General features: G+C 43.6%; 1 protein-coding gene across 3 annotated transcripts in view; it reads right to left on the bottom strand.

Moving 5' to 3' along the window:
* Positions 1-25,093, bottom strand: part of COL4A6 (collagen type IV alpha 6 chain) — a 176,534-nt gene that overhangs the window by 24,030 nt on the left and 127,411 nt on the right. For 2 of the 3 annotated variants that reach the window (XM_077922416.1, XM_077922415.1), the window contains exons 15-33: positions 24,724-24,783; positions 22,045-22,089; positions 21,316-21,369; positions 20,435-20,504; positions 19,129-19,239; positions 17,819-17,968; positions 16,892-16,996; positions 15,327-15,484; positions 15,020-15,199; positions 13,659-13,842; positions 12,212-12,265; positions 10,559-10,630; positions 10,101-10,208; positions 9,402-9,623; positions 8,632-8,793; positions 6,304-6,474; positions 4,657-4,800; positions 4,041-4,166; positions 1,513-1,694 (exon numbers count right to left, since the gene is read on the bottom strand). In XM_077922416.1, the coding sequence (XP_077778542.1) occupies positions 1,513-1,694; positions 4,041-4,166; positions 4,657-4,800; positions 6,304-6,474; positions 8,632-8,793; positions 9,402-9,623; positions 10,101-10,208; positions 10,559-10,630; positions 12,212-12,265; positions 13,659-13,842; positions 15,020-15,199; positions 15,327-15,484; positions 16,892-16,996; positions 17,819-17,968; positions 19,129-19,239; positions 20,435-20,504; positions 21,316-21,369; positions 22,045-22,089; positions 24,724-24,783 (2,358 nt within the window). The remainder of the gene's footprint in view (positions 1-1,512; positions 1,695-4,040; positions 4,167-4,656; positions 4,801-6,303; positions 6,475-8,631; positions 8,794-9,401; positions 9,624-10,100; positions 10,209-10,558; positions 10,631-12,211; positions 12,266-13,658; positions 13,843-15,019; positions 15,200-15,326; positions 15,485-16,891; positions 16,997-17,818; positions 17,969-19,128; positions 19,240-20,434; positions 20,505-21,315; positions 21,370-22,044; positions 22,090-24,723; positions 24,784-25,093) is intronic. The other variant, XM_077922418.1, reaches the window with a different exon arrangement.

Below are 25,093 nucleotides of genomic sequence, written 5' to 3'. Positions count from 1 at the left end.
TCACAGAATAAAATATTCCAGAGCAGGATACGTTAACATTAAAGCTAGTAAAAGGTATTATAGATAAAATTACATCAGCAGGGCAGAGAGAAATGTATGGCCTCACAATGCTCACCACTATGAAACAGCAGCACCCATTGCTATGCACAGCTTCTGACAGTCATTCCCTGGTGATGTCCACATGGAACTGGTCCTTGTGAAAGGTCCAGCCCACATCCAAGTCCGTGTTCACAAAGGGTTCAGAAAGACAGAGGACTCCTCCAGACAACCTCACTGAGTATTCATCTTTATGTGTTTGCTCAAAGCTTATGAGGAGGTTAGACTATGTCTGTTTTGTCAGCATTATGATACAAATGTATTTGGTTAAAAGAATTCACTGGATCCCTAAATCCGAAATGCAGGGCAACAAGAGTTTTCAGTAAAAGTGGTTTTTAAAAAGTCACAAAACATGCAGCAATAAAGTGTGGGAATTTAGGCTGCTTAAACCTTTTAAATATATTGCCCTGAGTTGTTTAAAGTGCTTCCCTTTCTACCCCCTTGCAGTGAACAGACCACACAGTTTAGTAAGTTTACAAATGCATCAAAGGTCAGATTCATGTGCCTTTCCATACAGCAGCAGGAAAAACTCAGGCAGAAATCTTGTTACAAAATACAGTAGAAAACATTTCTAAACGTGTGGTCTGTGCCTGGAGCCTCAGGTCCAGACCTCCAATCCTTGCGATTTTCACATGTTAGACTGAGAGTGAGCAAAGAAGCTTCACTCCCTTCTTTACCAGAGGTGAGGGGGCATGACTTAGTCAACTCTAGCACCAACAGCTTACTCTGTGATACTAACCCCTTCATGAATTAATGGAGGTTTGGCTTCCAAAAAACGTTCGCAAATCTGAACACTTACTTCCGGGTTTGGGAGCTGATTTGTTTGACAACTAAGCTGTTCGAGAACCAAGGTACCACTGTACTGCAATTTATCCCACACAGTTTTTATTGAGCATTTGTTCTGTTTATACGTCTTCCTGCTAATTATTCGTTCATCCCATGCTTTTCAGGGCATTTCCCCATCTCTTTGCTAAGTAAAAAGAGTCCCTGTGTGCTTTTTAGAGTGGATTTGTTGTGCCCAGGTGACAAGAGCACTTTAATCCAGTTTAACTGCACAAACCTAAATTTCTAGTATGCACTTTCACCGCTCCCACAAAACAGTGGAAGCCTGAGGGCATCCACAAAAGCCAGGCCTAATGTTTACATGGTGAAATGATGTACATGACCTGCTTCCATTCAGAGCAGGACAGTAGTATTCTGCTGTATACACTGTAACTTTAAAGCACACTCAAAACACATTCTTTCCCTCAAATAATTCTGGGCACTGTAGTTCACCCCATCACAGAGTTACAATCTCCAGCAAGCCTTAACAAGCCCTACTTCCCAGAACTCTCTGAGGGAAAGAATTCACTTTGAATGTGCTTTAAAGCAGTCAAAAGGAATCCAACGTAAGTCCCCAGAAACAGGCATACTTACATTTCCTCCGGGCATTCCTGGAAAACCTAGGATGCCAGAGGCTCCCTTCTGTCCTGGGAAGCCGCGAGAACCAGATGTTCCAGGGAGACCTGAGTCTCCAGGAGGTCCTTTCTCTCTGCCTGGAAGCCCAGCTATTCCTGGGGGTCCTGGCTGTCCACGGGGACCAGGGAGTCCCTTGTTCCCTACAGGAAAGCAAAGCAAAGTTGTTATGATCTGTGGTGGCTGGTAGGGAGGAAGACAGGGAGTCCAACAGTAGGTGGAGCTAGAGCCCATAAAGCCACAGCCAACTCAGTCTAGTTTTCCCAGTTTTGCCCTCTTCCTTCTTCCTGATGGACAACAAGGACAACATTGAAGGCTGATCCAGACTTCCTTTTGTGCCATGTTTCTAGGCACAGGTCATCCACGCTTTAAAGCAGGAACCCCCAAACTCGGCCCTCCATGTTTTGGGACTTGTTGTTTAGTCATTCAGTCATGTCCGACTCTTCGTGACCCCATGGACCAGAGCATGCCAGGCACTCCTGTCCTCCACTGCCTCCCGCAGTTTGGTCAAACTCATGCTGGTAGCTTCAAGAACACTGTCCAACCATCTCAACAACCTCCATTATTCCTAGCTAACTTGACCAGTGGTCAGGGATGATGGGAATTGTAGTCCCAAAACGTATACAGGGCCAAGTTTGGGGATGCTTGCTTTAAAGTTCTGTGTCCAAGTGCCTTTCTTTCCTTCCTTTTTTTGGCCCGGTGCTTTCCATGTGAAAAACCACTGAATCAGAGCAAACGGCTATCTGCGTAAAAATCCGAATTGCTGTTTGTTGCAAGTCAGCGTTAAAGAGTGGGTTTCCTCATACACTATACTATACCCCAGAAGCTTTTGATTTTTTCACAAGTCCACTAGATATGTAGAAGTGTCCCTTCTGCTTTACCGCATCATAGTATATGATGAATTATGTTCAAATATAACTTTGTGAAAAATACAGAAGCTTTCCTATTAGGAATAACAGACACAGGTATAGCAAAAGAAGATTGGAAAATATTCCTTTATGCCACAGGTGCGGGGAGGATCTTAATTGCCAGAAATTGGAAAAAAGAACTTGTGCCAACAAAAACGGAATGGCAGGATAAATTATTAGATTATACTGAACTGGCCAGATTAACAGAGACAATTAGGGGATAACCCAGACAAGAATTTCAAAAAGAATGGGGAAAATGCAGAGAATACTTTAGCAAACAGTGCCCCAAAATATATACCTGGACTTGTTTCGATTAATTTCTACAGGAGACTGGTTTTTTAAGTCATAACTAGGAAAAATTGTAATAATCACATATAAAAGAAACAGTATACAAGAAGTAAATAAGGAGGCCATTTACAGGATAAAGGAAATATTTTATTTTTATGTTATGTTTTCTTTATGTAAGGGGATAGGAATTTAATTCTGATAACTAAATTGTCAATCGTGGTGGGTTTGTTTGTTTGTATGTATAAACTGTTATGGATTATGTTGTAAATAAATTATTAATAATAAATAAATAAAAATAAATAAAAAATAAAGAGTGGGTTTCCTGTGGAAAGCAGCGGGACAAAATGGAGGGGGGGAGGAAGCCCTGGTAGAGCATGAGACTCTTAATCTCAGGGTTATGGGTTCAAACCCTACACTGGGCAAAAATATTCCCTGCACTGCAGGGGGTTGGATTAGATGACCCTCATGACCCCTTCCAACTCTACAATTCTAGGATTCTATGAAAAAAGGGAAAGCACTTGGACACAGAGATTCAAAGCACAGACCTGTGTCTAGAAAACAAAAGGTGAAGTGTGGATGAGCCCTGTGACTAAGGAAGAGCAGGCAGATGGGCAGTGCTGCCACCTCCTGGGTTGACTGTTAAGTAAGAATGGCTGGCTGAGGACTGGCTGATGTTGGTGAAGCAGAGCCCCATGTACCTAATAATAATAATAATAATAATTTATTATTTGCATCACTCTGGACAGCTTCTAACAGAATATAAAGTAACGCAAGGCAATATCAGATATTAAAATCTCCCCATTAAAGGGCTGCCTTCAGATATCTACAGAAATTTGTGTAAATATTTTTTTTTTTATTCTTTATTGAAAAATAAAGGTACAGAAGTACAAGTGCACAGAGTAAGATAAGACACACACAAAAAGAAGAAGAAACAAGGAACAGTACCCATGTAGAAAACAAAACACAACAACAATAAAAAAGATATTGTGTACATTACTAAAAAAAGAGGGGGAATTGTTATTGTAGTTAACCAGATATTGACTTACTATGGTACTTATTCAATTGAATTCCAAATATCATAAAATTTGTCCACTGGGAGCGGGTCCACTAGGCAGAGGGCCTTCTCAGTAGTGGCACCCGCCCTGTAGAATGCCCTCCCGCCGTATGATGTGGTGTGGTTTGACGTTTCTCTAAAAGGGGTTAGTGACATCATTCTAGGCTGTTAAATAGGTGAACGATTCGTTACGGACAACAGTGGAAACCGGATGGTATTATGTGAACTCCCACAAGTACCTCTAGGTCCTGTAAACCCTGCATTCCCAGCAAAACCAGGCTCTCCTTTGCTTCCTTTGAATGCAAGCTCCTGTTCTAGAGGTCTAAGGACAGGAGGTCCTGGAGGACCACGGTCACCTCTGTCTCCTGAAGAAGTGAAAAGAGAGACATAATGTGAAATGATAAAGACACCTCCCAGCCACACAAATTTACCCTAAGGTCCCTGTGTAGGTCGCAACAATTTAAAACACAACATTGAAAACCATCAATTAATGTGAATGAGTCCTAAAGATATAGCTCTCAAATATCAAAGAACAGGGTAGAGGTGGGATTTACAGCAAATGAAATCTGTATAGTGAAGGTGCCAGACATAGCTCTGTGGGGAGGGAATTTCACAACTTAGGGGTTGAAGAGAGAATGCCCTCTCCTGGGACACCACCCCCTAAGATTCTGAGGGAGGTGTAACTGAGAATGTCTTTAGGGAAAGAGGTCATATTTTAGATATTTGGGGCCTAAGACATTGAAGGCTTTAATCACTAACACGAGCACCTTGAATTGGGCCCCCAAAATAGCTGGTATGGGTCTGGCTTTGCCCATTCAGGTGAAGCTTGGCCCAATCCCAAATTGCCAGCCTTACCTTTTAGACCATCGAGTCCAGGAAACCCAATATTTCCGTCTCTTCCTGGTAATCCGGAAGCTCCTTTTGGCCCATTCACCCCTGGGATTCCAGGTAAGCCTAGCATTCCAGGGAAGCCGATGACACCTGCAAAGCCCTTTTCTCCTAGCATCAAACAGCAAATTGAATTTGTTACACACAGAGAAACTGGAAAGTGGCCTGCTGCAATGGTTTCCAATTGCTGGTCTGCGGACCTGCATAACTCACCCTGCATAACTTCACATAACAAAAACTACCACAGAGGTATCAAAATGTTCATGGCTTGGCTTTTGAAAAACAAGGGGTCGACAGTACTTAGCTATTTGGAAACCACTGGTCTACTGTATCAGTCTTTCACCTTTTCAGATCCAGGACTCAAGTCTAGCCCAAACATGCATGTGGGAACCTGCTCCCTATTGTTTTACCATATATTTGTATGGCTGTGGTGGTGCTGTTGTGACCCATCTAGCCTCCCACCAGTAGGTTCTGACTAAGGACAAGCAAACCAATTTTAGTCCAGTCCTTCCCAGCTGTCAGAGAAGATAGGACTAAGCCAATTCTGTCCCATTTCCAGGGAAATGGAAAACAATTTTTAAACAAAATCTACTGGAAAGCCAATGTTTAAACACAGTTAAACCCCTGGACTCTTGTAACAGAATCCACCAGAATGAGGATTCTGAAGTGGTTCGTTGATTTGATCTGGGTCGTGGTCTGAACGGATTGAATTAGGAAAGTCCACTCTAGAATCGGAGTGAGGCAAAGTCCACCTAGTCCTGACACACACATCCTAGGCCATTTGAAGGCTAGTGGAAATTAAGCTTTTGGAAATAGCCCTTTCTGTGACAGAAAGGGCCTAGACCTTTCTGTCACATAATATTGCGGGCAGATGCACCTTACCTGAGCCCTCTGGCTGAACCTATCCTCCAAGGTTGATAGGAGAATATGTTGCCACATTGGCAAATATTTAGCCCTCACATATCAAAAGTCTTCCGCCCCTTCCTTCCTTTCTTGCATAGCCCTTAATCAGTGCTTCCTTTCTGGGGGGACACAGGGGATGCATACCCCTAAACATTTTGTGAATCTAAATTTGGCCTCATTGAGGGGTAGTATTTCAATATGAGTAGAAAAATAAGAGTACACCTAAACATTTTTTTTAAAGAAAACACTGCCCTTAATAATAATTTTTAAAAACCCTACACTAAAGGCCCAATTCCTACTCTGTGTGGAACGAATCTCCTGATAAGATGGTATCTGCATCAGGCCTTCACCTGCGGAGCACAGGGATCAGTTGGGAATATATGGGGTGAGACAATCTTTCAATACTGCTTTCTGTGGCTGTTCCTATGTTATTGCTGTGGTATGGTATTATATGTTGTTGCCTTTATACTATTTTGTTGTTTTTGTAATTGCAAACCAACCATTTACCACCACCACCTGAATCTTCTACACCCACGTTCAACATTCTACCTACAAAGGCAGCCTTCAACAACATAGTGTGTCCAAAATATTTGGAGGGTGCCAATGCCAGATTGGCAACAGTGTGATGTTCCATCTAAAAAAAGTGCCGTGAGACAAAATTATTGTCATTACAATACATGGCTACGCAGATTGAATATTGACACTTGTTACCTTTTAATCCGGGAAAACCTGGATTTCCATCTGCACCTGGAGGGCCAAGTGCCCCGGGTAACCCTAGTTCACCAGGACGTCCTGGGAGACCAACAAGACCAGGGAAGCCCTTCATACCAATGGGGCCTGGTGCCCCCGGATCACCACTTCTGCCTTTTTCTCCAGGAAGTCCTGAATCGAGACAAGAAGGGACTCTTAATTTCACAGCCTCTCTTTCTCTCCCCTCTTTCAATCCGCCTCTGCGCTAAGCGTCGCATTGCATACGAGAGGATGAAACCCCAAAATCATGCAGCCTTTCTAATATGCACGAGTTTAGAAATGCAAAAATAAATAAATAACAAGCATTAGTTATCTAACAATTAAAAGGCCTAGGAAGGTTACTGTCTACACCACTACACAACTGCCAATAGCGAAACCCCTTATGGTTGGGTTAATTTAGGATTTATCAGGCAAGGTTCGGGAAGCGTCTCAAGTCGTACTTGCAAATAACCAGGCCACAAGTTGGAACATCAGATTCCATTCGCTACCCCCACCTTTGTGCTGAACCAAAGAATGTGTGTTGCTAAAAAGAGGTCCAATGATGCAAGGTGCATTTTCCACCATCGCTTCCATCATTCTGCATTCCAGACGTTATTTCCCAAACCTGTTAAATCCGTGGTCATTCCCAGGGGAGGTCACAGTAATGGCATCAGCCGGGCTGAATTTAGCCAATTTAGCCTCTGAATTCTTTGCTCAGCTTGCCTGTAAATTTTGAATATTTAAACATATTTTGTGGTTTGGTCCACCATAGTGAAGGGTTGAAGCATGGGAAAAGGAATGCTCAAATGCATTTTTTTTAATTTTAAAAAAAATCAGGTAGTTTCTGGGGAAAGTAGCATCTAAAGTTGGGGGGGGGGGGAAACCCGGCTAACAAGCTTTGCAAGATTCTAATTGCAGCACTTAAAATTCACATCCTGATTTTTTTCCTCTTTAAAACAAGCAGTGAAATGTGTTTTATATTATATGGATGGAGGTAGCGGAGGAAGGGGAAGAGGGACCGCATTGAAACTGAAGTCCATGTTGGAGATTCCCAGAACACAAAAGCCTTGTCCAGGTTGCGTTGGTTGCAATATCTGAGCATACGAAGTACAATGTTTTGTGGCTGTTATTGATTTTTCTCTCTCTATGATTAAAATAAGGGGTGTCACCTACAGTCAATGCAAGTCTTGTAGCATTAAAAGCTAGATAGCTGTTAGTCCAGGAGCTTTTATGCTACAGTGCATTTTCTCTCACCTTGACAGCCTATGTGGAGAACCCCAGAAAGCAATACAGAGTGACGTCAGAAATGGAGGGGTTGGTGGTAAATGGAAGAGAAACATGGTGAGGAAAAACAGACAAAAACATATGAAGAGGGAGAAAGCACAAGGGCCATGAATGAAATGAATGACTCAGAAAATGGTGGTGCTTACCTGTAACTATGGTTCACTGGGAGCGGCCAATGCACAGGTGTAAGTACAGGTGAGCTGCTTTTATAGCTACAAAATGTTGAGGAGCCACCCTGCCCTACCACTTTGCAGATGACGTTTTGAGCCTCTGGGCCACAAACCCATGCAAACATTCTCCACACACATAGGCCACAACAGAAGCATGAACTTAGAACACTATTATACTACTTTAACTGTCACGGCTTCTCCCAAGGAATTCAGGGAACTATAGTATGTTAAGGATGCTGCAAGTTGTTTAGGAGAGCCCACTCAGAGAGCGACACTTCTCAAGAGTTCCCTGGGAAGAGGTATTGATTGCTAAAAACACCCTGGGAACTGCAGCTCTATAAACTAATGGATGTGAAGGACTGGACCTCTTTAAATAAGGTGACTGAGGTTGACTGGTGCTGGAATGACATTCGGACTATGTTGTTATGTAGTCTCCAGCTGAACAATGTCTGGAGATGTCCAGGGTGCCACTGTACCTGAAACCATTAACTTACCTTGTCAGAACTTAAATCCTGCCCTATTTTTGCCTTGTCTTGCTCTGCTGGCACAAACCTGAACATTTGCTTTGGGTCAGAACACCCAGGCTGCTTGGAACAGGACTGACAACACTCAAGGCTCCCCAAGAATATGGGCATTGCATCACAGGTTTATAGGCCCATCACTATAATCCTACCAAGTTGTATGAAAGCAAAGAAAGGGGGCTACAGAATCCAGTGTCAGTCTTGCTGAGAGCAGACCCATTGGAATTCATGGGCATGACTAACTTAGGCCGACTCTGTGTAGAAGATAGTCGGATGCAACCCCATTTTTGCCCATGAAGGTAGCACCCATTATTCCCATTTGATACACAACCTACCTCGTGATCCTGGGAAGCCGACTGCTCCCATTGGACCTGGCTTTCCTTTAATGCCAAAAGGGCCTCCAGGTCCTGGAGGTCCTCGTGGTCCGTCAATGCCCAGAAGGCCTGGTTCCCCACGTCCGCCTTTCGCACCTGACAGACCTGGCCTCCCATCCACACCTGAAAAGAGAGAAGTGGTTGGCCCCTTGAAACGGCTGTTTCAGATCCATGGGTTGAGACGTGAAAAGCATGTTGCAAAATTCAAGGAAATGCAGTATGACACCTACATTCAAAGGACAATAAATATGGCAGGTGGGCATGGTTTGGCTAAATGGAGAGCCCTGGCAAGCCTAGTATGGCTACAGGCCAGAGGTTCTCCACCCCCTGTACGGTTGACAAACTTAATTCGTTCCAGGGGTCCAGGCGCAACCCGAAAAATCCACAACAAGAGGTGCCATTTCTACGCACCCGTGCGGCACGATAGAGCACTTCTGCGCATGCGCACAGTGTACAGAGCACTTGTGCATGCGTGCGCACCAAAACTGGGAAGTATACACTTCCAGGTTTGCCGTGTTCGCAACCCGAAAGTTATGTTACCCGAAGGTAATGTAACCTGAGGTACCACTGTATTAGAAAAACCAGAAAGTGCCAGACCCCAAATTTTCATCTTATTTTACTTGGGTTCCCAGGCAGATCTCCTATCCAGGCACTGAGCAGAACTAGACCTGCTTACCTTAGGCATCATGGGCTCTCTCAGACCATCAGCCAACTCTAGCAGCAGAACTAACCTTTCGGACCTGGAAGGCCAGGTTCCCCGAGGATGCCTTTATCTCCTGCCAATCCTGGCAGACCAGGTTGCCCTGGAGCTCCGCTTTCAGCACCAAACACTTCACCAGGCGGCCCCCTTGGCCCTGGCAAACCAGGGGAGCCTGGGTTTCCAGGCAATCCATTTGTCCCGTCAGGTCCTGGGGATCCTTGTGGCCCTGGCTCTCCGCGAATGCCAGAGAAGCCTCAAATAAAAACAAGAGCAAAGATGTAATGTCTTTTATGTTGCAGCCTGAATAAGAATTAAAATAAGAAAAATAATTGAAGATTAAAATGAGAATAATGCAAAACTACCCCTGCAGTCAGTCAGTGGAAACTGCCCAAAAACAGGACTGACACATGACTGATAGACCCACGACTTCCGTTTTGGCCCTGTGCTATGAATCAGAAATTCCTGTGGTCAATGCTTGCCTCTATCATGAACTCGCAAGATGCCTTTAGGCAATCTGGCTGTAGTCTAACTTGCAAGAGTGTGAGGCAATTAAAACAGACCCACCTTACAGGGCTGTTGTGAAAATTGCAAAATGAAAGGGGGGGTAAGGAATGTGAGGTAGTATGAGCAGTTAAAGTAGCCTTCCCTAAACCTGGTGCCCCACCTATTTTGGACTACCATTCCCATCAGGCCCACTTATTTCAAGTCAGATGCCAACCTTGGCTCTTACCTGGTGGTCCTGAAGGCCCTACTAACCCTGGTGATCCTAGTGGCCCTTTAAAGCCATTTAATCCTGGCTGCCCTGGAAGGCCTGGCAGACCTTTTCTGCCCTTGGAGCCTGAAGATGGGTGAGGAACAAAATCAGTTAGGCACACACACAAAATGTTCTCACAAAAAATCACCAGCATTCCCCCTAACAGACACATTTTGCATATGATTTTCCTTCATAAAAAGCTTTTTGCATGCTATTTCCCACTAATATATGCATGTCCCTACACACTTTGTCCTAATATACACATTTCTTTTTTTTTTTAAAAAAGCATGATTTGGCTGGAGAACTGCTTCACAACATTCAGAGAAGTGTGCATTTTGAAGGATGGTTGCATTTCATTTTTCACATTGTTGAAGGAAAAATGAACCAGAGAGGTTCACAGCAGGACAGGGCAAGGAGTGTATAATATTTCATACCTGGAGATCCTGGGGATCCTGGAGGCCCAGGTGGACCAAATGCTCCAGGAACCAGACAGGGCAAAGTTATACCTAAAGGGGGGGAAATGTGTGTCAAAAAGTTACTTGGTCAATAATGGTTGAACAGGTCCATGAATCCTCTTGATTAAAGAGCGCTCAAGAGTAACATTTCCAAACCTACCAGAGAATAATGTTTTCTAACTTTATTTTAAATCCTGTTTTGACTTTTGCTCATACTTAAGGCTTACAGTAGAAGGGTGGGGAGGATATGTGTTCAAAAGAGAATGGCCCAGTCCAGGGATGGCGGAACCATTATATCCTCCAAGTGATACTGGACTCCAAGTCTCATAATCTAAGAGTCCGGCCACATTTGGAGGGCCACAGATCTGCCATTCCTGGCCCCATGTGATGGACCAAATGATCCTAGGCCTTGCCCCCACATTCTCTTTACCATACTAGTTAATTGTCTGGTTAATTCCACGTGGAAACACCCTCTGTTTCACAGAAATACAAATGCTCCTGCAAAGTGTTTTAGGATTTTCAGTATCTGAGAAACAAATCTGCCTTGCACAACAGCTGCAACAGGGCTTGTTTAAAATATGCAGTCTGGATCTTCCCCACAAAATGCCTCAAGGCAGCCAGTGTCTGGGATATAGGATGCTGTCTCTAGAGCAGCGAAGAAGAAGAAGAGGAAGAAGAAGAGGAAGAAGAAGAAGAAGAAGAAGAAGAAGAAGAAGAAGAAGAAGAAGAAGAAGAAGAAGAAGACTGAGATAAAGGGCAAATTCAAGTAAACATTCTTGATCAGGAAAAACAACCACAAGGTCCCCCTCAATCTCCATTGAAATAATAATAATATCCCGAGGTACACAGGAACCCATGAAGCTGTCATGACCATTTGTTTATCTAGCTGAACGCTGCTCATTCTACAGTGTGGTTGCAGACAGGGGGTATTGCAGATTGAACCTTGGACCTTCAACATCTACATGCAGTGCTTTCTTTTTTTTAAGGTGCCAGTACTCACCATGAAGTTGTTGCAGTAACTGCCACACTTTAACATTTTTTTTAGGCGGGGGATCATACCAGTACTGTTTACCCCTGAGTACCCCCAGAAAAAAGTGCTGAAACTATGTACTCTATCATGGAGATATGGCTCTTCCCTCAAAGTACAGAAACATAAGGAGTTGTATTATACAGTGTCTGACTATTGTTCCATGCTGCTTAGTACTTTGTACACTGACTGGCAGCAGTTCTCCAAAATTTTAGACAGGGGGCATTCACAGCTCTCCCTGCAGATGCCAACGTGCTCACAAAGCATGTGCTCTGCATCAAGCTGTGGTCCTTCCCCAAAGAGAAAGAGAAATATATATCAACTTGTTCCATTGCCATTGTGAGGAACACATGCAATAAGCAAAGACGTGGAAACACTTAGACACAAGGAAGCAGAGGGTTAGCATGGGAACACGTGATTTGGGGGCAGGGAAAAAGCACATGAAAGCAAGCTCTCCATTGGCTGTATCCCCATCAGCCTGCTGCAACCACCAAGTGTGTCCCTGCCCCCCTCCCAAAATATTGTGCAACATGCTTCTCTGTGTGCCTCAGTGGAAAGGAAGAAAATTCTCCCATCACAAGTCTCATGACTGGCCTCACTCTCACCTCCCTGAGCGTCTAAGACTTCATTACCAACCTCCTCACCGCAGCAGCAATCACCTATACCGGTTAAGCAAAGGAGGAGAGGTTAAAAACAAAGGCAGGAGAAAAATAAAAACATAAAGCCAAAAGAATAACCCGCAAGTCGAAGAGTCATTTCCTTTGAAACATAATTCTCCTATATTCACAGGTACTGCAAACAGGCCACAAAGGCAGTCGATCAAGTCGAGAGGAAATTAATAAAGCTTCAGACCCTTGTGATTATAGGAAGTAATATTTTTTGAGTGGTGTGTGTGGTTTGGGCAGAGAAATATATGAAAGCCTGTTTTGCTTGACACAGTTTTTTTAAAAAAGCTGCAAGATGAAATGTATTTCTCCATAAACAAAATGTTAAAATAGGCACAAGCTAGAAATTGTATTAAAAACAAAACAAAAGCAGCAGAAGAAAAGGAAGGAACACATCGCCATTGTTAAAATTGCTCTGAAAAGGTGGCATTGGAACCTAGGAATAGGGAGGATCTTTTCGTTTTACTTTCCAAAGTGATTCAAACATGAACATAGAAACTGCTCCTCAACAGCAGGAACATTTTCAAACCTGTTTTGGCTCACTTAGGCTTGGAATCAGGGTTCAGCATCCTTTTGGAAAAGACCAAAGTCCTGGCACCCGACAAGGACCCATTGGTACTAATCACTGACCCACAGCTACCAAGGGAGAGCAGTAGTGGCCTGACACTTGCCCTCTTTCTACAGGCCATGGTGAGGAGGCGTGTGACACTGCCCTCTGTGCTATGCTCCCTATCACACTCTTTTGCCCTGCCATTGTTTGCAAAGCAGTTTGCGTGTGCGCGCGCGCACACACACACACACACACACAGCACAACTAACTTCTACTCATCTGATTTTTCTTTTTGTTATTTCTCTATACAGTAACATTCTTGTCCATTTAACAAATGCCATTTGCTCCCTATTTCTTTCTTATTTGGGCTTACAGCACATGTGGAGAACTTTAGGTCCTCCAGATGTTGCTGAACTACATCTCCCATCAGTCTTAGCAATGATGGCCAATGGCCAGGTATGATGGGAGTTGTAATCCAGCAACACCTGAAGGGTGAAAGGCTCCCCACCTGCTTTACAGCTATCTTTTCCAGGTGTGCAAAGGAGATCCTTGCCGAAGTAGCACCTGTGAATATACTTTTTAAATACTTTTTTATATCCTATGATCGTTTACATTATTTAGAAGACATAACAATGAATCTTCTATCAACCCTATCCCAAGTATTTCATTTGCAATCGAGGTCACCATCCTGAAATAACTACTAGCCTTCCATCATTTCCACCATATATGTACAAAATCTGCTTGTAAGGTGAGAAGTTAGAAATTTGGTTGGCATTCAGCAATAAATGTCACATGGGCTTTGTTTACTGTTTCAAAGAGTAACCCCAAATAACTTACCTGGAGCACCTGGGGGACCAGGTTGCCCTGGATATCCGTCAATTCCTGGGTCACCTGGAGGCCCAGGAACTCCAGCTGGGCCTGGGAAACCAACTCCAGGAAGACCACTCTCTCCACGCCGACCCTTCAAACCAGGTAACCCTGAAAAACCTTTGTCTCCTGGAAAGCCCAATCCACCATCACCCTAAACACAAACAAAAAAATAGATTTTTAAAAATCTCCAAGTAAGAGAAGATTGGATTTATTGACTGGAAAAAATCCAAGTTTACTGCAGCTCATAATTTAAATACAAGACGAAAACTTGTTGTTGTTTAGCCATTTAGTCGTGTCCAACTCTTCGTGACCCCATGGACCAGAGCATGCCAGGCACTCCTGTCTTCCACTGCCGCAACCCCTCAAATTGTTATCTGGCTTAGTTTTTAATCTGAACTAGAGAATAATTCATCTCCTTCCTTACAACCAACCAATCCCCACACTCTCATCCTCCTTGTGGTCTTATGGATCTCTGACGTTTGCAGTAGCTCTTGGGAAACCTTTGCTTCCCAGGTCTATTTATACCTCACATGATGGTTTGCCAGAGAGAGGAGTGAGAAACCCCCACCTCCCCATGTTCTTCAGTTGCCAGGAGCAGCCAGGTGGGTGGGTGGGTAGGAAGGAAGGAAGAAGGGAGCATGCAAAATCACTGTTAAAAGGGTGAAAAGTTCTTAAAGGTGGGCACTGTGGTAGGGACTGGTCTCTATCACAACTTTAGTGGGGTGTATAATGGATTCCAGATTAATTCAAACTAACTGATATTCAGCAAAACCATTTTCCAATTATTTTGGCAAGTAGTTTAGTTTATTCCAAGCATTATTATCCACATCTGAGAGAGCTCATCCATCACCCATGAAGATGATTGCATTTTCCTGTAGGCTACTTTAGAAGGAATGCTGGCTTTCTGAATATTACATTGACATTCCTCCATGGTTGCTTGGACTAAGAGAATGACTCAGACCAAGGAATTTTCCTTTTCTACAACTCTTTAAGACCAACATATAGATGAACTGTGGTTAAAATTACAGCCCACAACTGTTCAGCATTTGATCACCATATTGCCTATCCAGTTGCTTTGGTAGCTACCCTTGCAAAAAACAGAAATATGGGCTTTTTAGAGACTTTCCTCCATGCAAGGCTCCCCCACCAAGCCACTTCAGATATTTTCCCCAGGTCTGTTGATTCTGCCAACCTTGAAAAGCCTTCTTGTCAGGGACTTCACCCCTTCTGTATTCTGTACGGTGCATGGCATGTTGTTGACATCACAAACACAGCATGTTGTAACAATAATGGGCTGTAATGCCCAGGCAGATGGAAAAAACACTTACTGGAGGGCCTGGTCGACCTGGCAAACCAGGTATGCCATCCCTACCAGGAACTCCAGATTCGCCTGAAGGCCCTCTGGGGCCGACATTGCCTGGATCTCCCTTGGTGCCTCTGCCTGAGGACAGATACGGTTCTCCTTTCTCTCCTTTGAGGCCTGGAAGACCAGGCTGACCAAAGAAACCCTGGGATGCAAACAAATGAAAAAATAGTTAGCAAGCAAAGAGATATACAGATGCTTCTTCTTAGGAAACTGTAACAAAGGACTGGGTGGGAAGCATGGAGAATGTTTAGGGGTGAACATTTACTTACCGGTTGACCAGGTGGCCCTTGTGCACCATCTCCTGGATCTCCCAAAGGTCCTTTTGGGCCTGGTTCACCAGGTCTTCCAGGCTGACCAGGGACACCTGGCTCCCCTTTCAAGCCTGCTCGTGTGATCCCTCCATCACAAGCACAATCTCCAGCTTCACCTGGGAAACAATGGCTCAGTTCTGTAACCAGTTTAGAACTCAAACCATGACTAGAGCCTCTCAACATCCACCAAACAAGCCACGATTTATAGAGCTACTTGTCTGCTTTTGTCTTCACATCTGTTCAACACACGAATTCCCAAGTGAAAATCCTTCTTGGATGGAGTGTGAATACCATAACTTTATATCAATTCAGACATCACTTCAAACCATGATTAGCACAAACCTGGGTTTGCAAACTGACTTCAAACCATATCTTCTGATTCTACTTTGCTGGCTGATTAATAAACTGTGGTCAGCAGAGAACAAACCAAACAATGGTTATGTTTTGCTAGCCATGGTTTGGCATGATGGTAGAATTAAGACCATATTTCCACTTCCCCATGATTTTCATTTCCTGATGCATATGAAGCCCCACCTCTTTCACCTTAATTGGCATTTAAGCTCTCTGACATAGACCCTGCTTTGCACTTTTAAGGGTCCCTGTCTAATTCCTCCCATTGTTGGAGTTTTGCCTAGCAAGGCTGGGAAAAGCTGTTGACAGTGATAAAAACTTCTCCACGCGAAGCGCCACATCTCTTCTCTGGAGATGCATTTAAAGGGACAATATAATGCAATCATTTGGACTCTCCAAAGATCCAGAAGTTTGCAGAAGTTATAAACCACACACAAACATGTTGTTTCAAATTCACAGTGATATTCTGTCATACCACTGGTCCATCTAGCCTTCCCCAATCTAGTGCCCTCCAAAAGTTGTTGGATTTCAGCTCTCATCAGCCCTAGCCAACATGATCAGTGGCCAGGGATGATGGGAGCTCTAGTCTAGCAAATATATGGAGGGTCACAGCTTCCCCATATCTGGGCCTCTATCCAACATAGTGATAAGTTAAAGCCATTTAGCAATATACTTGTCCAACTGATTAAATGTTTTCCACTAGTGGGACATGTTGTGCAAGAGAATTCCATGTTGTTAGTAACTTTGTTGCACCATAGATTGCAGAAGCTGTTGTACAAAGCTTCCGCTAGCACAGCTGTTGCTCTTGAGTCTTCTGCTGTGCAACACTAAAACTCACACACCTGTTTGTGCAAGACCCCTTGTACTAGCAGACAGAGAATGGATACAGCCCATGGTCTACAATGACCAGCAGCAGCTCTTCAGGGTTTCAGACACAAGTGTTTCCAGGCCCTTCCTGGAGATGCCAAGGATTAAACCTGGGGCATTTGTATATAAAGCACACATTCTACCAAAAAGCTATGCCTCTTCCTCCAAATTTCCTAAATGCATTGTTTCTCTTCATCCCACCCCACCTGCAGTCACCATGTTCCATGAACAAAAGGACCATGCGATGTTCAATTCTTGGTGAGATCTGGGTGAAAATGCACAAGGGCCAGGGAAAATCTGCTCACCTTTGTAGCCTTTTGCCCCGAACAGTCCTGGTGGCCCTCTCTGTCCTGGGGTTCCTGTCTCCCCGGGTTCTCCAGCAAGGATTGCTCCCGAAGTAAATATGGGAACTGAAGATTTGGAATAAAACAATTCAGAACAAGCTTACTTGAAAGACTGCCTGTCCCTGCATAGACCTGTAAGATCACTTGGGATAATCTGTAGAAATTTAACTGATCAAACTGTACCCTTCACCATATCACAGGGCAGTCACTACCAAAAGAGTATTTTTGAACACTGCCCCTGTACTATGAGATACCCTTTCACCTCCCAAACTTGAAGCATCATCCACCAGTTGCTTCAGACGCCTTGTAAATATGAATATTTTTGCCTGGGCTTTCCTTGACCCACAGGACTAGAAGATGTGATTAGGAAATTACTGTTTCTTGAGACTGTTGTCTCAAGAATTTCTGTTATGTTTGTTTTTATACGGCTTTGGTTTTTAAAAACATATTAAGCAGTTTAGAAATACTTTGAAACAAACAAACATAAAAACACTGTGAATTTGTGGGGTGGAAGAATGTGGAAAACCACAAGGCCATGAACGACAGAATATGCAACATTTCACCAGCACTGTGGGATTTTCACTTTTTTCTTCACAGCATGGGGAGGAGTGGGAGTACATTTATGCTGAATATTTCATTTCATTTATATTTATCTGATACCTTTCCCCCAAGGAGTTCAATACGATGTACGTGGTTCTACCCCTCACCCATTTTATGCTCACAGCAACACTGTGAGGTAGGTTAGGCTAAGAGACAGTGGCTGGCCCAAGGTTACCCAGTGAGCTTCACAGCTGAGTGGGGACTAGGACCCTGGACTCCCAGGTCCTAGTCCAACTCTGTAGCCACTACACCATGCAGTACAAAAATTGAGCACTGTAATGTACTTACATGATGGCCCAGGTAACCCAGGAGGACCTGGCAAACCTGGATCTCCATCTCTGCCTGGTGGACCAGGCAACCCAATTGTTTCTCTGCCTGGGTCTCCTACGTCTCCTTTTGGTCCCAGATCACCTGGGATTCCCATACGACCTGGGGAACCTAAGACAGACAAGATTTGTTTCACATTTCCAGTCATTAACACTTTATAAAATTATCTGCTTATTAATATCTATCTTTATTCTTTTAACTGCTGTAAAAAAAAAAAAAAGAGGAGCAAGAAACTTCCCTCTATTGCACAGTATTTTGTAACTGATGAAATGCTAATGGGAGGAGTTAACAGTGGAAGAAGAGGAATATAAGAAGAAAGAAGGGAGCTATACCATCCTTTCTACAGAGTCCAGATCACTGCAATCACCTGCAGAAGCCCTCTTGACTACCCCTGCCCCCCAGTTATCACAAATTCGTTTTGTTTCCATGTAAACGAAATTTTTCAGCATGGGAGCAGGTGTGCCACAGAACACTTGAAATCAGACAGGCCGCTTCAATTTTAATATTTTGCCGCATGCCAGAAACATTTCCTGTTTTGTGAAGTGTTTTAGAGACTTCATTTGATTCAGTGTTGATCACTGGCTCTTATTACGTTTCATTGTACAACCCCAATAAATCTTTTTTTAAAAAAAATATGAGTTGTAGTTTACAAATACTCATTAAAAGGATTGTTGCTGTTGTTTATTCCAGTTGTCAGTCACTTTATAGAGAAAGAAAATGTCTCAAAGCTGCTTAACAGCAAAATGAAATGCAAACAGATTAAAACCACCTGAAAGTCAAAACTAAAACAACGCATAATGCAAATCTCTTAAAATGCTCGTCTATGATTGTGAGCAGTTAAACTATACAGAACAAAGAAGTGAACATGAATTTGTCTAATCTTCTTCCAATGTCATCCAGGTTGGTGGCCATCGCTGCCTCCTGTGGGACTGAGTTCCATAGTTTAACTATGTTCTGAATGAAGAAGTCATTTCCTTTATCTGTTCTGAATCTTCCATTATTCAGCTTCATTGTATGTCCATGATTTCTAGTGTTGAGAGGGAGAAAACTTCTCTTTCTCCACACCAAGCATAATTTTATAAACTTCTATCACATCCCCTCTTTCTCTTTCTAAACTAAAAAGTCCCAAACTCTGCAAACTTTATTTACAGGGGAGCCACTCTGTTCCCTTGAGCTACCATGCAGATTATTCAGTTAAAAGAAGAGGAAGCAAAGAGTCCAGATACCACTGGAATTCTGCATCTGAAGGCAAGGATCCTCCACAGGATTACCTGGAGTAAGTGCAGGAAACCCTGCTTGGCCAGGAAGGCCTGGTAAACCATCGAACCCTTGGTCACCTCTAGCGCCGGGGGTTCCGCGTGTCCCAGGCTCTCCAGGAGGTCCTGGCATTAAACAAAAGGAACAGGAAAAGACTTCAGACCTATCCTGCATTCATCTCACCAAAATCACCATGTTCACTCATCGTGGCCAAGACCACAACACTAAGTGATGTTGTTGCCTTTTAAATCAACTTTCTTTTCCTTTAAAAAAAAAATGCATGCAAACGAACAATTCCCAATTTCCCATTCTCCCCCTCTGAGCAAGCGGAATATAATTTTTTTGATGATCATAAATAATAAATGCTGGCACCATCCCTACCTAACATTTCTGTATATATTGACTTGACTCAGAATGAGTGAGGAAGTCTGGGCGGGGAATCTTCACTCATTTGAAGTTAGGATGGAACTATAGACACCAGCACATCTAATCACAGCTTGCATCTTTAGGTCACGTTTAGCCCTTGGAAACTCCATGGTGGGGCTCAATAATAAAAGTTTTGATTTCTGACAGCCACATTTCCCAAGTCTTCGACTCGAGGCTTTCATGTGATTGCTGTGCTGCTTCCCTTTTGATCCCACATTAGCTGTTGTTTATCTGTTTGCTTTGTAACACAAAACCTCCCAATAAAAACTAATTAAAAAAATGTTCTGAAAACACATGAGTGGGCTTTATAATGTGCAAACTGTTTAACTGCTGTATAAAATGAACTGTAACATGTGATCTAGCCTCATCAGAGGACCATTGATGAAAAGTTGTATGTCTGTGTCAGTGGCTGTGTACCCCAACTTTTGGGGTGCCCTGCTTTTCACTTTTTGAAACCTGGCAACCTTATGTTTAGTCAAAATTGTGCTATGCTTTGCCCTGCCTGGCAGCTAGCTAGCCTGCCTTCCACAAGGAGGGAGAGACTAGAGCTGGCACACTGAGCAGGCCTTGCCTGGAAAGGAAAGTACAGAGTTTAAAAGCTTTTCCTGTGCCAGATCCACTTGGGGCTATCCAGCAGGAAAATAGCAATTAAACACTCAGCTTTGCTTCTTGGGCAAGGCCTGCTCAGTGTGCCAGCTCTGGGACCGGTAGGGATGGTCTCATGAGATCTCACGGGACAATCTGGCTTCCCACAAGTTCTCACAACAGCATCCCCACCTTGCCTGCACATAGTTGAAATCTCACATAGTTGAAAGTTCTCAAGTTAGATGGGTGCAAGATGCAGGCGTATCGTATATCAAAACCTTTGCAAGAGAATGAAGAAGAAAAACGCACCCGAGACCACGGCACCTTCTCCATCAACAGTAACAGTAGGACCTGGTGGACCAACATCCCCAAAGTCACCCTGAAAATGAATTGCAATATATATGTATACATGAAATGTGTGTATGCGTGCATGTCATACATGCAACATGATTACAGTTGCCAATAGCAGAATTTGAAATATTTTACAAATACAGTTCTTTGAAACGGATTCTGTTTCTTCTTGCAATGGCTGTTCTGGCATTTGAGATTTGTTTTGTGAGCTGGATTGTAAATGAACACAGACCTATGCAAGTTAGACCTGACAACAAAAAGTTACAGCATGGAGTGCTCCTATTCAATGTTACAGCTGGCTAGTGGCACCCCTTTTCGGGATACTCCATTCCATCCCACTGTCCCCAGTTTCTGGGGCCACTCAACCCTTATTTCACTGTGTTTCTATCCTGGGAGGTGGGTTTAAAACTTTTTTTGTGGGGGTATTTCTCAAAACCTGGTCCCTGCTCCATGCCCCAATACTGATCCTTCACCTCCCCTAAGGCATGGATGGTGCCATTTTGGCTACATATAGATTGACAGAGAACTGCATTTGTTGCTATAAGTATACAGTGAGCATGCAACTTACACGGGGTTCACATTCTGGGATCGTGCCTAAAGCCAAAATCTCATACAGCCAAAAATACAGTCAATGGTAGGTGGGACTACCAAAATCCTTTTCCCCAGATGCCCACCTGCTTTCCTTAAAAAAAAAAAAGCTAAGCATATAAAGCTGAATGTGCACAAGTTAAATGTGCATAAGTTGCAGGCTTACTGTATTGGATGCCCAAATGCTTTTGTTTGCTCCATGTATCTTAAACATCAGCACTTGCGGTTCTTGTTTCTGTTCAGGAAATTACCTTTCCTCCTGGTGATCCATCCCGTCCCGGAAATCCTGGTTCACCTGATAAGCCCTGCATGAAAATTATTTATTATTATTTATTATTATTAATGAAAACTGTGATCATTTCTACCCACTTCTATGGCGGCATGCAGAACAGCAGCTTGTAGCTCTTAACTTATGCACAAGAACAACACTGAAGAAGAGGATACAGGGGGCAGAAAAAAGAAGCCTCCTTTATTGCTACTAGTAATATATTAGGTGATTGGATTGTAAGCAGCTTTGAGAAACAACATTCACATTTGGAAAGAAATACATTCATTATGTATTTATTTGGAAATTTATAGCTTGCTTTCTAACTATTATTCTCAGAGTGGCTTACTATTTTTGTAATTAAAAGTGCAAATACAGCAGTAACATTGCGAAAGGACATTACAACAATCACAGGTTGACACAATGAGCTGACCATAAAGACAACATAGAATCATAGTGGGGAGTGGGGGTGTTCCTTGAGGTTTTCTAGTTGAACTCATACTTGAAGCAGGAAATCCAGACCAAATCATTCCCAACAGCCAAAAAACCGCCTGCAAAGGAAGGTCTTCATTGCCTGCTTAAAGGCACAAAGTCCTGGGATGTGCTGCATAGAACTTGGAAGCTGATTCCACAGCTTTGGGGCCACCACCAAAAAGGACCATTTTGCCAGTGGCTGCCAGTACGGCACATGGTCGGATTTGAAGTCACTACCTACCGGTCTCCCTAGGCCTCCATCAAATCCCTTCAATCCCATATCTCCCTAAAAAGAAAGAAGGCAAAAGTTAGTATTGAATATTTCTGCAGGCCTCAAGAGACTGCCTGACTCTGGTTTGACTTTTACTATTACATGGAGATCCCACTATCCAAATGCTCATTATACAAAAAAAATCACTTATCCAAACATGAAGACTTTGTATCCAAACCTCACTATGCATACCGCAGATGCAGATATCCAAACAGCCAGATCTGTGTGCAGTACTATAAACAAATAAGCAGCCTTAAATAAGCCATCCTTTTTTCTTTCTTTCTTTCCTTTTTTGGTGGTCCATGGCAGCCATTTTGCCAGAAATCATGGTGGGAGTGAGGAGGAAGGGGAAGAGATCAAACAATAAGAGAGCATTTTTTCCCTTCCTTGTTTGCCTTTTGTAAGGGTTCAAAGGGTTTTCCTGGGCTTTCTCGTCATTTTGAGATCAAAATTCAGTAGTCAGGAACGCATTAGAAATTTCCCCATAGGGATTAATGGAAATTGTTGACTCGTTATGCGAACACTCACACTTACCTAGCAAGCCATTTCCTGAAAATGCACTGCGTTCAGATAGCGTGACCTGCATGTATTCACACCAGTGGCTAGCTACATAAAGTTCCTGTGCCACACTCAAGTTTAGGTGGTGTTTTTGGTATTTGCCGGCAGGACATGACTCTTGGTGGCCAAAGGAGAATTACCCCCCTCCCCCACTTGCCATCCTACAAAATCATGAATTGAAACTGTTCAAGACTTACAAAACCACTCACAGAACTGTAGAAATTATGGTATGGATTACATTTCGAATATGTCCAGGTTAACACATGGACCACGAAGAAACAACAGCTTCCTAGGGAAGGGTTGGGGAAGGAATAATCCACAACTAGGTTTGAATCCTAAGAAAAGCTAACTGAAAGAGGAGATTCCCATCAATTCCTCCCTCCTGGCTTCTTCAAGAAGGGCCCCTGACCTCCTGGCGGGGCTTTTCAGGGGTCAGAAGTAGCTGCAGGGGGGGAAGGAAACTGTCCTTCCTTGAACTTCCTAAAGTTAACTTTTCTTAGGATCCAAGCCAAAGGCTTTATTTAGGGAGCGTAAGGGAGCATGTTTGTATTGTTTCGGAATTTATTTATTTATTTTAACTCTTAAGGAAAATACACACATGGAGTGAGTTGCTGCTGGCGTTATAAGTCAGGTCAACTGGACATTTATTCTTTATCTAAATGGAATGGTTTGGCTCCCTGCGGCAACCACTGGGGCTCTGTAGAGCAATGGCGCCACCCCTGAATCTAAAACCCAGACGCCCACAGCAGCAGTACCTGAAAGTTTGGGGTTGCAGGGGGTTGGGCAGGCAGATTGGGCCTGATCCCTGGGCCACCTTCGAACAAGGCCCAATGGTGGCAAGCACAGATTGTGAGGCCAGCTCAGGATGCAGTGGACTGCATGCCAACTCATCTCCCCCCATCCCAGGGGAGAGTGTTCTATCAGGCTCCACTGGCAAGGACACCACTAGCTGGCTTCCCATCTGCCCTTGTGATCAGCAGCAGTTGAGAGGCCCTCTTAATCAGGAGAGGAGAAGAGAACAAAAGGATACCACTGTTTAGGGCTGGGCGATACCTGGTTTTCAACACTGTGATATATCACCAGCTACACATTGCAATATACTGCTATATCACGATGTCTGAAATAAGGATAGAGCTATGTAGAGGCATTGGCTGGCTTCATGGTCTCCTCTACATTGTGATATTTTCATAGTGTGCGCACACGTACACACACACACACACACACGATTCACAATACATTGCCAGGTCAAAAATTATGAAACCGATATCACAATATGGGCTTCAAACTGGTTTTGGACAATATATTGATATACCACCCAGCCCTACCACTGTTCAGTCTGAATCCCTTGCAGCCTGGCGTTAAGTGGAGCTCAGGCTGCAGCCTAAAATGCTTAAAAACATATGAAATCAAGTAAGTATTAAAATATACTTCTAACCAAGTAATAAAAGACATGACTAATGGTGAACGCACTGCAAACTAACCCTAAGCACCATGAACACTTAGCGTAGTGGAGGCATTTAGGAACACAGATGCACAGGAAGCTGCCTCAGAGCCAAACCTACTGCTCCCTACTGTCAACACTGACTGGCAGCAGCTCTCTAGGGTTTCAGGCTGCTGTCACTCCCAGCACTATGTGCAGATGCCAGGGGTTGAACCATTTGCAAAGCATGTGAACTACCATTTATTCATGGCCCTTTCCATAGCTTTGTCAAGGGCTCACACACTCTGGAATGCTCCTCCTTACCACTTGGTCTCCAAGATGGCACTGCTGCTGCTAAACTCCCAATCTCACTTGTGGGAAGGATTATCCAGTGGTGCTGGCACTAGAACCAGCCAGGAGCTGAGCAGCTGTTATAGTACTGCTGCCAAGGCAGGCCACAAGTTGACAGCTGGGACAACAGTGCTGCTAGGGGGTGGGGAGTGAAAGCAGGAGTTGCGTGGAACCAAAGACAGCCTAGTCAGGACCCCCCTCCCCCCCCACAACACCCCTAGTGCCGACCAAGCCTGCTAAGCCCAGTGACACCACTCACTTCCACCCCCACAAAGATACCTTCCATAACAGCAAAGGATGGATTTTGTGAAGTTACTTACCCTTGGCCCTGGCAAACCAGGTACACCCTTTTCTCCCTTTTCTCCGAAAATCCTAAAGCCCTGAAAGGGGGAGAAATGGCCAAAGACGCTTGGATTAATCCACACCTCAGCATGCAAACCAAAAACACAATGCAAGCCCAAGATATAGAAAGCAAATGATCTCCATGTGAGAAACAATGGGGCACAGATATTTTCATTGAAGTTACAGATAGAAACAATTTGGTTTCATATCTGTAGTTCAAATCTGTAATTCATACCTGTAGATACCCTGATTTGCAGTCAGAGATTAAATCAGTTTCCCTATTTGGATATAACTGGAAACTGTGTTTGAACAAATTCCGAAGTCCATGTCACAATTCTGTACATTGAA

Source organism: Podarcis muralis, chromosome Z (assembly GCF_964188315.1).
Source record: "Podarcis muralis chromosome Z, rPodMur119.hap1.1, whole genome shotgun sequence".
Lineage (NCBI taxonomy): Eukaryota > Metazoa > Chordata > Lepidosauria > Squamata > Lacertidae > Podarcis > Podarcis muralis.
Note: the sequence above shows the minus strand (reverse complement) of the source record. Positions and strands in the feature narration are given on the sequence as shown.